This window comes from Dioscorea cayenensis, chromosome 18 (assembly GCF_009730915.1).
Source record: "Dioscorea cayenensis subsp. rotundata cultivar TDr96_F1 chromosome 18, TDr96_F1_v2_PseudoChromosome.rev07_lg8_w22 25.fasta, whole genome shotgun sequence".
Classification (NCBI taxonomy): Eukaryota; Viridiplantae; Streptophyta; class Magnoliopsida; order Dioscoreales; family Dioscoreaceae; genus Dioscorea; species Dioscorea cayenensis.
Genome location: NC_052488.1, coordinates 1659937 through 1676944, shown reverse-complemented (window position 1 = coordinate 1676944; position 17008 = coordinate 1659937). Strand labels below are relative to the sequence as shown.

The window sequence follows — 17008 nt, the reverse complement described above, 5'->3', positions numbered from 1 at the left end:
ACATTCCCTGTTACCTGTTTTCAAAGGAGATGGTTATGAACACTGAAGTTACAAAATGAGAACTTTCTTTAGGTCTTAGTGTGGAAAATAGTTGAAGAAGGTATTAGTAAAGATGCACCAACTGACAAGGAGATTGAAGATGATGCAAAGGCTTTGTTTTTGTTACAGCAGGCTGTGGATGAGACAATCTTTCACAGAATTGTCAGATTTGATTCAGCAAAACAAGCCTGGGATCATTTGAAGAATGAGAACCAAGGCACATCTCGTATGGTTTCAGTGAGGCAACAGACACTAAGAAAAAGGTTTGATTTACTTCAGATGAGAGAAGAAGATACTATACAACAATATATTACAAGGGTCTTAGTTGTGGTAAATCAGATCAAAGGTATGGGAAGTGAAATAAAGGATGCTGATGTGGTTTTGAAGGTGATGAGGAGTTTGTCATCTAGATCTGTGCATGCTGTGACATTAATTGAAGAGGCTAGGGACATGTCCAAAGTGTCTCTCGATTAGTTAAGTGGGTTTTTACAAGCTCTTGAGGCCAGGTTTAATGCAAGGAGATTCAAGAGGTGGAATAATGAGAGGAAGGGGAAGGAATTTCAGTGGTAGAGGAAGGTTAGGAGATAATCCTGAAGGTGATGAGCAAAGACAAGAGCAAAGGCAGCAGTGTATGAATGAAATAATCAGAGGTGGTCCAAGACCTTTTGGGAGATTTAGTAGAGGTTAAAGGCAATCTGGGTAGCAATATGATAGAGGACGTTTGCAAAATGTATAGTGTTTTAAATGTAAAAAATTTGGGCCTCTCAAAGCAGGAATTCAGATGAGGGTTCTAGTTCAACTTCTACTCTTAAGTGTTAGTTATTATGGAAGCTTTTTTATGGTACACAATGGAGAGGAAATTCATGGCTCTTCTGTTTGGTTGTTGGACAGTGGGACTTCTTGTTGCATAACTGGTAGAAGAGAATTGTTTCATAGCTTGGATGAAACAATGAGGTAAAAAGTCAGGTTGGGAGATGATAAAGAGGTTGATGTGCTTGGCAATGGTTCTGTTGCAATTCATGTTTGCGGAGGAGGAATTAAGTTGATTGATGGAGTTCAATGTGTGCCTTCTTTAGCACATAATTTACTCAGTGTTAGCCAGCTTATTGAAGGGGGATATGATGTGATTTTTGGAAAGGATGGTTGTGTAATTCAAGCCTCAGACACCGGAAGGATTTTATTGAAAGTTCAGAAAAATTGTAATAATCTGTATCCAATTGAGTTCTCAAGTGAAGTGTAGAGGAATTTAGCTAGGAAGGAGGATTTGGCAGTTCTGTGACATAAGAGGTATGCACATCTGAATTTTCAAGGCTTGGAAGTACTAGCACAACAGAATATGGTAGTAGGCTTACCGGAGGTTGAGAAAATAAATTATTGTGAAGAGTGTGTATTTGGCAAGCTTACAAGGTTTCTATTTAATTCTGGGAGGTCTTGGAGATCAAGACAGAAGCTCCAATTGGTGCATGCTGATGTGTGTGGCCCTATGCAGACTGATTTACTTGGAGGTGGTAGGTATTTTTTGTTATTTATAGATGACTGCTTGAGGATGTGCTGGATATATATACTGAGGTTTAGGCATCAAGTTTTCAGTTGTTTTCAAAATTTGTATCACTGGTGGAGAGGCAATCAGGAAATCAATTGAAAATTATCAGGACTAATAGGGGTGGAGAGTTTCTGTCTAAAGATTTTCAGGATTTTTGTGTAAGAAAAAGGATGAAGCATGAACTAACTGTTTCTTATACTCAGCAGAATGGAGTTGCAGAGAGGAAAATTAGGACACTAGTAAAGAAGGCCAGGAATATGCTTATGTCTTGTGAGCTGCCAAAGAATTTTTGGGCATATGCAATTGTAACAGCTGCTTATGTGTCCAATATGTCTCTAACTTATGCAGTTTGGAAGAAGACACCTCATGAAGTTTGGTTTGGAGTGAAGCCTAAAGTTACTGATTTAAGGGTGTTTGGTTGTGTCGCCTTGGTGCATATACCTGTACAGAAATTGCAAAAATTAGATGATAGAACTGTGAAGAGAATTTTCATTGGCTATTGTGCAGATGCAAATGCATAAAGGGTGTATTTACTTGATTCTGGAAAAGTTCTAATCAGTAGGGATGTGATTTTTGTAGAATCAAAGAATTGGCAGTGGACATTGGTGGATGATCATGCATCTAAAACAGTTGTACTGCAAGAAAGAAAAGCAGATTCAAGTGTTGAAAATCAGGGAATTGAATAAGTGAGTGGATTAGGCTCAGGAGCTGGCAGTAGTAATGGAAGTACCTCCCTTATGGCTTAGGAGAATTCAGGAATTGGTTCTAGCATTGATGAGTCACCAATACTAAAGGTCAGGACTCTAAAGGATTTATATGAGAGTTGCTCCTTTGCTCTAAATGTGACTGATCCATGCTGTTATGAAGGCATTGGAGGCAAGCAATGGTAGATGAAATTGAAGCAATTCAGAAGAACAATACTTGGAGATCATGTGAATTGCCAGCATGAAAAAAAGAAATAGGATTCAATTGGGTGTATAAAACCAAATTGAAGCCAAATGGTGAAGTTGAGAGGTATAAGACTAGACTTGTTGCAAAAGGCTATTCTCAAGAATATGGGATTGATTATGAAGAGGTCTTTACTCTTGTGGCAAGAATGGATGCAATAAGGATGGTGTTAGCTCTTGGAGCTCAAAAGAATTGGCCCAAGGATGGTGTTAGATGTAAAATCTGCATTTTTGAATAAAATCCTTGAAGATGAAGTGTATGTTTCTCAGCCAAGAGGATTTGAATTACAAGGGAAAGAAGATCATGTGTACAATTGTATGGATTAAAACAAGCTCCAAGGACATAGTATGCTAGATTGGATGCTTGGTTTAACTCACAGGGGTTTTGGAGAAGTGAGACAGAATATACTTCATACAAAAAGACAAGCAATTAGGCTGATGTGTTGCTAGTGTGTGTATGTTGATGATCTAATTTGTTTAGGATCATCAATGATGCTTGTGAATGAATTTGAAGAAGCTATGAAGAAGGAATATGCAATGACAGATCTGGGATTTATTAAATATTTTTTGTGCCTGGAAATACATCAAAGCAAATATGGAGTGCATGTATCTCAGGAAAGGTATGCAAAGGATCTGTTAAAGCAATTTAACATGCAAAGTTGCAATGCAGTGAATGTTTTAATGAGTCAAAGTACTAAATTGCAGCTAACTCAAGAAGTAGAGGAGGCTGATGCAACCTTTTATAGGAAACTAGTGGGTAAATTGTTGTATTTGACTCACATCAGACCTGATCTTATGTATGCAGTAAATTAGTTGTCTAGATACATGCATCATCCCACCAAAATTCATTCAGGAGCTGCTAAGCAAGTGCTGAGGATAGAAGGAGTACTTCAGGTTTTGTGTTCAATCTAGGCTCAAGTGCTATCTGTTGGGCATCTAAGAAACAGGATATAGTGGCCTTATCTTCTACTGAGGTTGAGTACATTTCTCTGAGTTTTGCTTGTTGTCAAAGCATGTGGATGGAGAGAATTTTAGTTGATTGTGGCATTGATTGTGAAACAGCAGTCCAGATTTGGTGTGATAATAAATCCTGTATTGTCATTGCCAAGAACCCTGCTCTTCATGGCAGAATCAAGCATATGGATGTCAAATTTCATCACATTAGAGAGCTAGTGGCAAAAAAGTTGGTTTAATTAAATTTTTGTACTATTGATATGTAGGTTACTGATATTTTCACTAACAGTTTAAGTGTTCAGAAGCACAAGTAATTCAGAGGTGAGATGGGAGTCTGTCAACTTCAATCAAAAGGGGGATTTTGTTGGTAGTGATTGAAGATAGTTGGATGGTAGAGAGGATAGAGTAAGGAAGCAGGGAGATTGATGCAATAAGTGTCCTGGTGGGTAAGAGTGCCATTTCAAGTGTTTGAATGCTGGTTATTTCCGTTGAGGTTTGAGAGGGGAAGAATGAACGGCAGAGATTAACTTTACCAAGATGATTGGTTTAAGTTCGAGGCAGCCTCAAGATTGGTTTTCCAGTGAACGTTCAAGATTCGATCATCAAAGGGGTGCGTGGTAGTTCAAGGCAATAGAGTTAGTCAGTTTGGTTAACCAGGTTGCACCACGTTGCAGATGACTCAACACATTGGTTTCATTTTAGTTACTGAAGTTTCTGTAAAGTTATAAGAGCATAGTTCTTTTTGTTAACTTAGTCTGATTTTTCTGTTTTGGTTTTTGAAGATCTTCTTTTGCTTGAATTATCCTGTCTTGTAGAAATGGTTTTTGAGATTGAATTCAATACAAAAGTTCTTCATGATCTTTAGTATCTATGTAATGATTATAATAGCCGTCATGATTGGAAGTGATCTCAATACCGAGGAAGTAATGAAGTGGACCCAGATTAGACATCAAGGTCTCACACAGTTTCTGCTTTACAAAGGTAATGTTAACAGAGTCATCCCCAGTAAGAATCTTGGCATCCATATACAAAAGAAATAGTGTAGCCTCGAGAGGAGGAATGAACAAATACTATCGAATCATGTATGCTCGGAGTGAAACCAGCCGTCTCAACAACTGTGTTGAATCTCTTAAACCAGGCCAGTGGAGCCTGTTTGAGACCATAAAGAGCACTACGGAGATGACAAACAATCCCTGGAGGCACCCGAAGACTATTTGGAGTCATGTAGACCTCCTCCTTCAAGTTCACATAAACTGATGAAGGGTCCACTCACGAGCAGCCGTAATTGTAATCAATGTGTGCATAGTATGCATGTGGGCCACTGGGGCAAAGGTCTCCTTATAGTCATGACCATACTCCTGTTGGAAACTGTAGTTTTTGAGAAAAGGATTATGCCCTTCTTGATTTCATTGATAGACCAAATAGGTCTTATATAGGAGAAAAAGATTACATACAAAAAATCAGATCCTACAAAATAGGATCTGATTACTAATAATTAGATCCTAGAAAATAGGATCTGATTGCTAAAAATAAGGAAACTAATTCCTAATTACAGCTATACAATCGTGACTAATTATTTACATATCTTTGACTTTTCTACACTTCCCCTCAAGTTGGTGCATATATATCATACATGCCCAACTTGCTTACAAGCAAGTCAAATGAGGACTTGAACAACCCCTTGGTTAGAATGTCTGCAGTTTGGTCTTCAGATGCAACAAAGGGAATACAAATAACTCCTGCTTCCAAGTTTTCTTTCACGAAATGCCGATCTATTTCAATGTGTTTTGTTCAATCATGCTGAACTGGATTCTGCGCAATGCTTATTGCTGCTTTGTTGTCATAGTATAACTTCATAGGTAGTTCCAATTCAAGTCTAAGATCTTCAAAAATCCTCTTAATCCATAGAAGTTCGCATATGCCGTTTGCCATAGCTCGGTACTCGGCTTCAGCACTGCTACGAGCTACGACAGTTTGTTTCTTGCTTCTCCATGTCACGAGATTCCCCCACACAAAGGTACAATAACCAGAAGTAGATTTCTATCGGTGATCGATCCCCGCCCAATCCGCGATCCGTGAAAGCTTCAATTGTTCGTTTTCCCTCTTTTTTGAAGATTAATCCTTTGCCAGGACAACCTTTCAAGTATCTGAGGATTCTGTAGACAACGTCAAGATGTGCTTCATATGGACAGTGCATGAACTGACTTACTATACTCACAAACGAAATGCTATGTCGGTCTAGTATGAGATAAATAAATCAATCTCCCAACGAGTCACTGATATTGTTGAACATCTACTTCTTTACCTTCTTTAATATCTCCAAGCTTTTTATTTGGATCAAATCAGTGTCTCGGAAGGCTTGCACGCACTCATTCCAAAGATCTTGTAACAAATCTAGAATGTATTTCCTCCGCGACACAACAATCCCACGCTTAGATCTAGCTATTTCCATAGCCAAGAAGTATTTCATCTCTCCAAGATCTTTGACTTCAAATTCTTTAGAAAGTCGAACCTTCATCTTCTCAATCTCCTCATAATCATCACCGTGATAAGAATATCATCCACGTAAACTATCAAAAGTCGTGATCTTACCATACTTGGAGAAGCGAGTAAACAAGGTATGATCCGATTGTGCTTGATTGTAGCCTTGATTCTTTACAACTACAGTAAATTTCTCAAACCACGCCCTAGGAGATTGCTTCAGCCCATACAAAGCTTTCTCTAGGCGGCAGACCTTGGAACCAAACTTGTGTTCAAATCCAGGTGGAGGTAGCATGTAGACTTCCTCTTCCAACTTGCCATTTAGAAAGGCATTTTTTATATCAAACTGGCGTAGAGGCCAATCTAGATTTGCTGCCACAGAGAGTAGAATTCGAACTGTGTTTAATTTAGCAACAGGAGCAAATGTTTCTGTATAATCTATACCGTAGGTTTGGGTAAACCCCTTGGCCACTAGACGAGCTTTGTATCGTTCCAGAGATCCATCACTGTTGAACTTTGGAGTAAACACCCATTTACACCCAACTGTAGGAATTCCCTTTGGAGGCTCCTCAACTTTCCATGTCTGATTTTTCTCAAGAGCATCCATCTCCTCTAAAACAGCCATTCTCCACTCAGGACTTTTAAGAGCTTCCTGTATATTATTAGGAACTTGAACAACAGATACATTAGTGGTAAAGGCAGAATATTGGGATGAGAGATGTTTATTAGACACATAATTAGATAAGGGGTATTTGACACATGAGCGTTTTTCTTTCCTAAGAGCAATTGGAAGATCTAGAGTTGGATCACATGACTTACTAGAAGGTGGCGCCGGTTCCGGTTCAGATGTCGGATAGTTTGTGAGTTTGTCCGGTTGATCGCTTGAATGGTGGATTCTCCGAGAATAAACTTTCCCAAATCTATTTTCCATTTGAACATTGTTTTTATTTTGAAAAGATTGATGAGATGCTTGTGGCAACACAAGATCAGAGTTCAAGTTAGGTTGTCCATTACTTTGAGGGATTAAATTTTCAGGAATTAAAGTTTGATTAGACAACCAGTTTAATTTTTCGTGAATCAATATTTGATTAGAATTCGAGTCTTCTATTTTATTCTTCCCCTGAAGATGAGAATGGAAAAAAGGAATGTTTTCAAAGAAATTGACATCCATTGAAATAAATAATTTCTTTGAATTCGGGTGATAACATTTAAAACCTTTTTGATGAGAGGCAAGACCAACAAACACACATTTTATAGCCTTCGGATCAAGTTTGCTACTCTTTTTATTTGGATTTTTTAAAAAAACAGTGCAGCCAAACATTTTTAAAGGCATGGAATGGAATAGGCGTGATTGAGGAAAAAAAGATTGTAGCATATCAATTGGCTTCTTTAATTTGAGAATCCTAGATGGCATTCTATTTATCAAAGAAGTAGCATGCAAAATGGCATCTCCCCATAAGTATTTAGGAACATTTGCAGAAAACATTAAAGCCCTACCAACTTCAAGGAGATGTCGATTTTTTCTCTCAGAAACACCATTTTGAGCAGGTGTGTCATTGCATGAACTTTGTTGCACAATTCCCTTTTCCGAAAAAAACTTTCCCAAACATTGTGCAAAATACTCCCGACCATTGTCACTTCGAAAAATTTGAATTTTAGCACCAAATTGAGTAAAAATCATGTTATAAAAGTTCTTGAAAATAGAGGGTACCTTACTTTTTTCTTTAAGAAGAAAGGTCCAACACACACGTGTATGATCATCAATAAAAGTTATAAACCATTGATATCTTTTACAAGTAGTGACACGAATCCATCAGCCAAGAAATACAATCCTTCAGCCCCCAAGCTTGTCCAATCATCTTCCCCGAGGCCGACTCCTGAAAGACACAGGTAGAAGGTGAAAAAACAGCCTTACAACCAAGATCAGTTGTGAGTTTGCTAATGGATATTAAGTGACACGATAAACTCGGAACATGAAGGACATTAAAAAGGGTTAGGATGGGAGAAATTTTAATATCCCCAATACCAGCAATAATAGAGAAAGAACCATTAGCAATACGAACTCGTTTATTTCCTGCATACGGTTTATAAGAGGAAAACTGACGCGAACAACCAGTCATGTGATCAGAGGCACCTGAATCAATAATCCAAGTGCAGTTTTGTGTGGAACAATGAAAGGAAGAGATTAAAGAATTATTACCGGCTGATTTTGCAATGGAACAGGAAGGATCTTGAGATTGAGAGGAATTAATTTCAGCAATTGCTCAACTTGTTCCCGAGTGAAGGAGGGTTGTTCAATTGGAGAAGGATGGTCACGAGAAGCGTCGTTCATAGCGTGAAGAGCCCTTTCATGGCGAGGTTTCCCAGCAGTCGGCTTGCCATGGAGTTTCCAACATGTCTCACGAGTGTGCCACATCCGCTTGCAATAATCACAATATAGTCTCTTCTTTTTGTCATTGTCAGTACTTCGACTAATTAGGGCAGAGGCAGAAGAATCAGGACCGGTTGTAGTGGAATCAATGTCAACATACATTGTCTTCTTGCGAAGTTCTTCAAGTCGAATTTCCGAGAAGACTTCTCGGATCGAGGGAAGAGGTTTACGGCCAAGGATCCTCCCTTTGACCTCATCAAGGTTGCGATGAATACCAGCCAAGAACATAAACACACGATCATTCTCCTCTTTCTTCTTCTGGCGCACGCAATCGGAAGGGCTCTCCCACTGGTCATCATAACAGTGATCAAGCTCTTGCCATAATGAAACCATCTCGTTGTAATAGGTCGTAACATCTCGAGACCCTTGTTTGGATTGCCATAAACGAGTCTTCAATTCAAAGATCTGAGAAGAGTTCTCAAGATCGGAATAGGTGGCTTTAACTGACTCCCAGACCTCCTTGGCAGATTTCATAAAAAGATGCGGCTTAGCAATGGAAATCTCCATTGAATTAAGAAGCCACGCGAAAACTAAGGAGTTCTCTGAACGCCAAGCCCGATAAGAGGGATCATTGGAATCAGGTTTAGCAATTTCTCCTGTCAAATAGCCAAGTTTTCCACGGCCATCAATGGCCAGCTTAACAGACTGAGACCACTCAAGATAATTTCGTCCATTCAAGTGATGAACAGTAACTTGCATGAACGAGTGAGAAGAATCCATATTAGAGGAAACTAAAGGAACAAAAGTAGTGGTCGAATGTGGTGTTGCGGAGTCGGTGATAGAGGAGGCCATTTAAAAAGAGAGGAAAAAGGTTACGGCAAAAGAACCTGTCTCTGATACCATGTAGTTTTCTTGATTTCATTGATAGACCAAATAGGTCTTATATAGGAGAAAAAGATTACATACAAAAAATCAGATCCTAGAAAATAGGATCTGATTGCTAAAAATTAGATCCTAGAAAATAGGATCTGATTGCTAAAAATAAGGAAACTAATTCCTAATTACAGCTATACAATCGTGACTAATTATTTACATATCTTTGACTTTTCTACAGAAACCATGAGCAATAAGACGTATTTTATAGTGCTCGAGAGACCCATTAGAGCAAGTCTTTACTCGGTAGATCCAGCGATAGATGATGGGAGTAACATGGGAAGGAAAAGGAACTAGATCCTATGTGTGAGTCCGAGACAAGGTAGTAAGCTCCTCAGCCATGGCAGTCCGCCACTCAGATGACTTAACCGTCTCCCTGTTAGTACATGGTTCAATGACATTCGAGACACTGGTGCTAGTAGTAGCATAGCTGTCAGGAGGATGTAAAGTGGAGCGATGACGTAAAGAGTAAGTGTGAAAGGGTACCTCAATGGCGGGATTAGTAGTAGGAGAGATGTCAGAGAGGACCGGCCGAGGTGGAGATGCTGTAGATTCCCAATTGTGGTAAGTGTAACGAATAGACGGGTGAGGAAGATGAAGCGAGGAAGAATCTGCAGATAAAGAAGGAGACGAAACAGGAGAGGAATGAAAGAATCTTTGGAGAAAGATCACATGATGGGAGAGAAGAAGGCATTGGGGAGTATCCGCTTTAGAGGGGATAGGAAAAAGGAAATAGAGGAACTGTGGTAGAGGTAGACTCAGTGGAAGGAGGTGAGGCATAGAAATTGGTGGACTCATCAAACGTGACATAGCGAGATATGCGAATGTGATGAGTGACAGGATCATAGCGACGATAGTCTTTATGTTCTAGGCTGTACCCTAGAAAAACGTAGGAAACTAACTGTGTAGTGAGTTTGGTAACAAAACATCGACAACCAAAAGCACGAAGATGATCATAATGAGGGGTGTGCTATGTAGACACTCACCTGAGCTACGACCTTAAAGATGAAAGGGGGGTTGTAGGTTAATAAAATAAATTGCAGAGTTAACTGCATTAGCCCAGAAATGAGGGAAGAAAAGCGCCAAGAAGTAGAGCATGGGTCGTCTCTAAGATGTGACAATGCTTGTGCTTAGCGACCCCATTCTGGGGATGAACCCCATGACAAGATAACTGAGGTAAGGTGCTCTCAGAAGACAAAAATGCACGAAAGGCTTGAAAGGTGTATTCACCGCCAAAGTCTGACCGAAAGGTCTTGATAGAGGCAGAGAACTGGGTGTGCACCATAGCATTAAAAGATCGATAGATGGCTAATGACTGACTACGATGATCCATAAGATAAAGGCAAGTAAAACGAGTGTAGTCATAAATAAAAATAACATAATATCGATTACTATCTTTAGAGACAAAAGGAGCAGGGCCCCAAAGATTAGAATGAATAAGTTCAAAAGGAGCAGTAGTTTGAGACACACTTATAGGATAAGGTCGTTGTAACTGTTTACCAAGTTTACAGCTAAAACTAACAACATCAAAGGAAGGAGAGACAACTCCTAAGACACCATGATGAAGAAGAGATGACATACGAGGACACAAATGACCAAGACGGTGATGAGACAGAACGGAATGACAATGATTGACAAATCTGACTGAGGAGGAAGGCGAAGGGAATCCAACGCATAAACTCCATTATGGCGGCAGCCAGCTCCAATCACCGTTCCAGTGTGATCCTACACATGGCACAAGGTACGGTAAAAAATAACCTAACAGTCATAATCAGTAATCTGGTTAACAGATATAAGGTTCATGGATTGGTGAGAAACGTGAGACAAGGTACAGAAAAAACACTGGATGAGGGATGAGTAGTAGAGGAGACAGGAAGATGTGTCATTAGCAATACGAACACGTGGAGTAAGGGATGGTGGACGGAGATGATGAAGATAGGTGGCATCATGAGTCATGTGGAAAGAAGCTAAAGAGGGTAGAGACTACCTGGAGTAGATGAAGCAACCTGAGGCGAACGCGTATGACCAGTAGTGGAGTCTGATAGATGTGACTACTGAAACTGACGGAACATTGCCAAGAGCTGCTGATTTACAGAAGATAAAGGAGCAAGAGAAACCTGCACTGAGTGCGCCTGTGGAGAGGGAGGTGTGGAAATAGCGGTGGAGTAGGTGAAGCACTTGGAGGAGTCATGCGCGGGAGTCCATGCTGCTTCTTCCGGCAGTCACGCTCAAGGTGACCCATTCTGCCATAGTAGTAACATGTCACGCTCCTCTTCGTCCATAGGGAAGGCCGAGAGGAAACAGGAGGAGGAGGCAAAGGAAAAGGCGAAGATGTCGGACATGCAGCACTAAAACGAGAGGCAATCAGAGCATTGCTCCTCCCTGTGAAATAAGTCCGGAGGCGAATCTCCTCAGCACAGACAAATGCGAAGGCCTCATCCAAAGAGTATGCAGATGGCGCAAGAAGCAGCTGTGCCCCAATCGACTCAAGAACTCGTACATTCGACGTGTCTCATCATGACGGTGGTGGCGAGCACAAGACTCAAAACATGCAAGATGTTGAGCAGCATGAGCAGTACAGTAAAGAGGTGTGAGAGTGTCAATCTGACGCCATAGTGCACAGTATTGATTGTAGAACCGATCAACAGTATCCTCCCCTTGCTGAAGATTACTAAGAGCATGATACAATGTGTAGAGTTGCGCCTGACTGGAACTGCAATAGTGACGTTCCAAGTATTCCCACATCTCGCGAGCAGTCGGAAGGTCCGTAATTTGGGTGCGTATCTCAAGAGTGACAGTCTGACAGATGATCATCTTGGCCGTGGAGTCATTAGCGGTCCACTTCTCCAGCTTCTGCTTAAAGGTCGTGAGTAGTGTAGAAGTCTCCATGGAGAGGATAGCAGTGTCAGACAGTGTAGGAGCAATCGGGACAGTAGAAGTACCATCAACATGGGGAAGAACACGGATGTCGTCGAGGATCCGTTTGACAGTGAGCCGCCAGGGAATATAGTTGGTGCCATCAAGTATTACATCAGACTGTTGAAGATTTCGATGACAAATCTCTAGGAGCACTCCACTAAAGCCATACACGTCCATGTTTTTTTAAAATGAAAGAAACCGTAAAAAAAAATTATGGTTTCACAAAATAAAAGGGGAGTTTGGGTCGGTTTCTCAAAGATGATGGTTGAGGCTGGCGGCACAAAGGATATTGCTCGGATGGAGGAGCGTTTAGGGCATGCCATTGTGTTTGAAGCTGAGGTTACAATCGGAGCCTTGGCCGGAGGTGTGGACTTCGCCGCTGTAGAGGGCGAGTTGGTGAGGGAAATGGGGAGGGTTGGGGGGAGAAGAGGTCGGATTTGGCTGGATTTGTTGAGAGGAGAAGAAAGAGGCCGGATCTGGCCGGATGTGTTGGGAGGAGGAGGAGGGCAAGATCTGTCGGATCTGTTGAGAGGAGAAGGAGAAGGTTCGTATCTAGCCGGATGTGTTGAGAGAAGGAAGTGGAGGGCCAGATCTGTTGAGAGGAGAAGGAGGAGGTCCAAATCTAGCCGGATGTGTTGAGAACAGGAGGAGCATATCGGAGAAGGGATAGCCGAAGGGGAAGAGAAAAGAGAGACTCGGCGAAGGTGATGGCAGCGACGACGATGGCCGGAGAATCAACCTTTTGATACCATGATAGAGTTCTCCAAAAAGAGAATAATAGTATGTATTAATTAACCATGTATACATGTATATAAAAAGGGCAAATGCAATATACATTTATGTATCCATATATAGCTAACATAGGAATACTAACATGTATATACATATAACTGTATCTATCTATATATATATATATATATAATGAGATTTTCCTTTAATATAAGATAATAATGAGGAAACATCAAAAGATTGTTTCTAGAGTTATGGCTTTTAAGCTTGACCCATTCTTTCCAAAATCTATACCAAATATAATTAATTAAAAATCATCATCAGATTCAAATCTTAAATCTATGTTTCATTTTCACTTCCATTTTTTCCATAATTATAGCCATCTAGATCTTGCTTTTATTCATTGACAACTTCCACTTCAACAACAGAAACTCTTGATGTAGATTTCGATTGCGATCTAGTTACTTTTGATGGTTCTCCAACCACTACGGTACTTGCTATTGCACCTCATGTCCACTCATCATCATCAAATACCAATTCATCTTCTACTTCATCTAAAGCGACACCTATCTTTCCTATCAATCATCACTTTCATCAATGTCTGCTAATGAAATCGGATCAGTAACATCGTTTCTACTACATCTTTCTTTCAACTTTTGGTTGTTCTTCACAAGCTAGACCAGCTTACCATTTTTTGTTCTAGTTTATTCCACCTCGTTGTCTGTATGTATCTACATTATTCATTATTTAATTAATTTAATATTTATTACAACTTCCAAATTATTTAATAAATAATTAAGAAAGAACAAGTCAGAAACTTTCTTGCTGAAATACACTCCAATTACGTTCACAATCGGAAGCACTGCAAGTCAAGCTCAAAATCTTGATTGCTAACTCTTGCAAGTTAGGAGTTGAGCCCCCGTACAAGTTCCACCATTCAATTATGAATCATTTGAAAATGAGAATAACAATCATTATAAATTATTTCATTTCCATAAATATTACTCATTGGCCGGCTGCCGGCTGCTGGCTGCTGATCACTTGATCTTCAAAGTGAAAGGAAGATTGATTTGGCATGCTTTATTTTTATACTTAATAACTAGGTAGCTTTTAAAATTACCTAGGAAATAGTAATGGTCTCTATTTTTAAGAGAATGACTACTTTTTAAGTCATTTATGATGTTTTAAATAACGTTTGACTTTTAAAGCGTAATAAATTAATTAAAAAAAATGAAAAACCCAACAGACTCTTCAATGAGGCGAGGCTTTTTTGCTATGTCCACTTGGGAGTATTTAGTCTCATTCTCCAAACAGTTACACTGAGAGATAATAAACGGTTGTGCCACTTTTTCTCATTCAGCACTAAGAAAGAGAATGATCCAGCAGCTTGTCAATCAAAGATTTTGATTCAGACAATTTAGCCATTACAATGTGAACTTCCAAATGAGACTCTAACTTCCATCTTATGGACAAAGTAGGTTTCCAGGAAGGGAGTAATGATAGGCATCCAATTCAGTTTACTTACTTTAGGAAACCTAGTGGGAAGTGAAAATCACCGGCAAGGAATAATCTTAGGAGGAGGCCTTGTCAAATATGGATAGTAGACTTAGAAAAGAAGTTTTAATTTCCCTTTTTCTGTTTAGTGTCCCTTTTGTTATTCAATCACATTTCTCCTAATAAGGAAATGATTGAATTAGGAGAAATAAAAGTGCTGCAGGCCAAGGGTTGGGGCAGCAATCGGAGTAACATAAACTCCTCATTCTCTTGCAGCAAGATATTGTTTGGTTGCACCTTATATCACATGGGATTTTTACAGATATTTTTATTTCCCTTTCTTTTCTAAAGAAGCTATAATTTCCAGATTTTGTCACTGCTCATGTTAAAAAAAGGAGTCAGTTTCTAGGAGAATAAATTATGCTATTCATAAATTGTTCTTTAGTTAAAATTCTTAGAATGCTTTACGTGATTTATAGCAATGCCCTATATCCAACTTCGATATGATTTTTTGTCATCTTTAAGAAAATAGTTTTCATAGAACGAATTGAATTTGGATCGACTCTCAAGTTTTGCTCAACAATATAGATGGTATTTTCTTGTTGTTACGTTAATGTGCATATTTTTACTTTGAACTATTAATAGGGCACACCAATGATGTTGATGGGAGATGAATATGGCCACACCCGTTATGGGAATAATAATAGCTATGGGCATGATACTTCCTTAAATCATTTTCAGTGGAAACAGGTAAGATAGATTCTGTTCTATTTTTATTCTTACAACCTAACATGCGGGAAATTAATTTGTTATCTTTTAAAACAGTTGGAAGCTAAAAAGGGGACCCATTTCGGATTTTTCTCAGAGATGATAAAGTTTCGCCACAACCATCCTATACTGAGGCGTGGCAGATTTCTTGACAAAGTAAACCCCCATTTTTATTGAGATCCTTTTGCATTGGTTGGCTTTCCCTTTTGCTTTTGTTTACTTCACTGTTTTATGGTCAATGAACTTCGTAATAATGAATTCAGTCTTTTTAGGTTCAAGATTTGGAATTGATACCCTAGTTCCGGAATGTGTTTAGGCAGTGAAAGTGAAACATTTCAAAAAAATTCATTGATCGGTGGGCTCGTCTTGAAATCTAAATAATATTTGTTATGTTACTTGAAGTAGTTTTTGATTATTCATCAAAAGAAAAGGGGAAAAATGAAGATGAAATTGGTTCAAATTTGCCCAATGGAAATATTTGGAAATACTATTTTCTTTTATCATTTTTTTCATACGAACCCAAAAGGAGTTTTATTCTATTTTTCTATTCTGTATAGATCCACGAATTCAACACAAAATGAGAATAGATCCATAGGCTCGATACCTTGTTATATAACTAGTCTAGTTCTTTAGAATTGCATTGACTATCAAACGTTTGTTATGAAACTAATAAATCCAATTTCTCATTGTATTAGTTGAGCAACACTGAAAAAATGCATTAATAACAAAAATTACTTTGTATATGCAATGCTAGACCCTCAATTGCTGATTGTATTACAATAAAATTGATAAGAGATCGTCAACCTCCTAAGACTAAATCCACATTATCCAATGAGAGATTACTAACTAGCCAGCTGTTATAATATGCTATACAAATCATGGACACTACATAGAAGGAATAGGTTTCCACCAATTTATCTAGAATTTGATCTAATGACTTTATAGGGGTATGACTTTAGTGCAAATTAATGGAAAGATAGTTGATTTCATTTTGTCTTTGTTATTAATTGTGAACTAGTAGTTGATTGCTTGCTTTTTTTGCACTGTGGATTTGTGATTTTCCTTTCCTTGTTAATTTGTGAAATGCAACTTTTTCTGCAGAATGATGTTACATGGCATGAAGACAACTGGGGTAACCCTGAGAGCAAATTCCTTGCATTCACGTAAGAACAGTAAGCCAATGTGTTTTTTGTGCTTCATGATAAGTGTTACTCATAAGAGATTTTTCTGTAGGCTCCATGATGATAAATTTGGAAATGACATCTACCTGGCGTTCAACGCGCATGACTACTTTGTCAAGGCTGCAATACCTGCGCCACCGCATAAAAAGCAATGGCACCGTGTGGTATGATGTCTTTTATGTTCTTTATTCATGCACTTAAAATTTAATTCTTTTATTCACAATGAACTTCTTCATGATGATTATATCTTGAAAAAACATTTGATGGAAATTGCCAGATTCAGATCAGTATGAAATGAATATCGTTAATTGCAATATGGAAATTAAATTGCTTAGTGATATAACTACATCAAGGTTCAACACTAAGATTTTTTTTCTTACAGTAATAAATGAGTGTATCAAAACCATACAGGATGGCATTCTTTCCTTCATGATTTTTACATGTGGTGATTCATTTAATTAAATCAGGTTAGAACTTATGGAGTTTAATTTTAGATAATTAGAAACATGGTTGAATAAAGAGAAACACATTGAACTTCAAAGTGTATTACCAGGAAAAATGTTTAATTGGAACTTCATTGTAGTTAAAATTGAAAGAAAATCTCTCCACAAGCCTTGTTAAGGCCTATCATGAAGTACAATGAGTACTC

The 17008-nt window shown here is 38.8% G+C and overlaps 1 protein-coding gene across 1 annotated transcript in view; it reads left to right on the top strand.

The window, feature by feature from the left end:
• The window catches only part of LOC120282649 (isoamylase 3, chloroplastic), a 48644-nt gene that overhangs the window by 30542 nt on the left and 1094 nt on the right, over positions 1 to 17008 (top strand). The window contains exons 20-23 of the mRNA XM_039289485.1: positions 15056 to 15160; positions 15236 to 15334; positions 16280 to 16341; positions 16412 to 16523. Of these exons, the coding sequence (XP_039145419.1) occupies positions 15056 to 15160; positions 15236 to 15334; positions 16280 to 16341; positions 16412 to 16523 (378 nt within the window). The remainder of the gene's footprint in view (positions 1 to 15055; positions 15161 to 15235; positions 15335 to 16279; positions 16342 to 16411; positions 16524 to 17008) is intronic.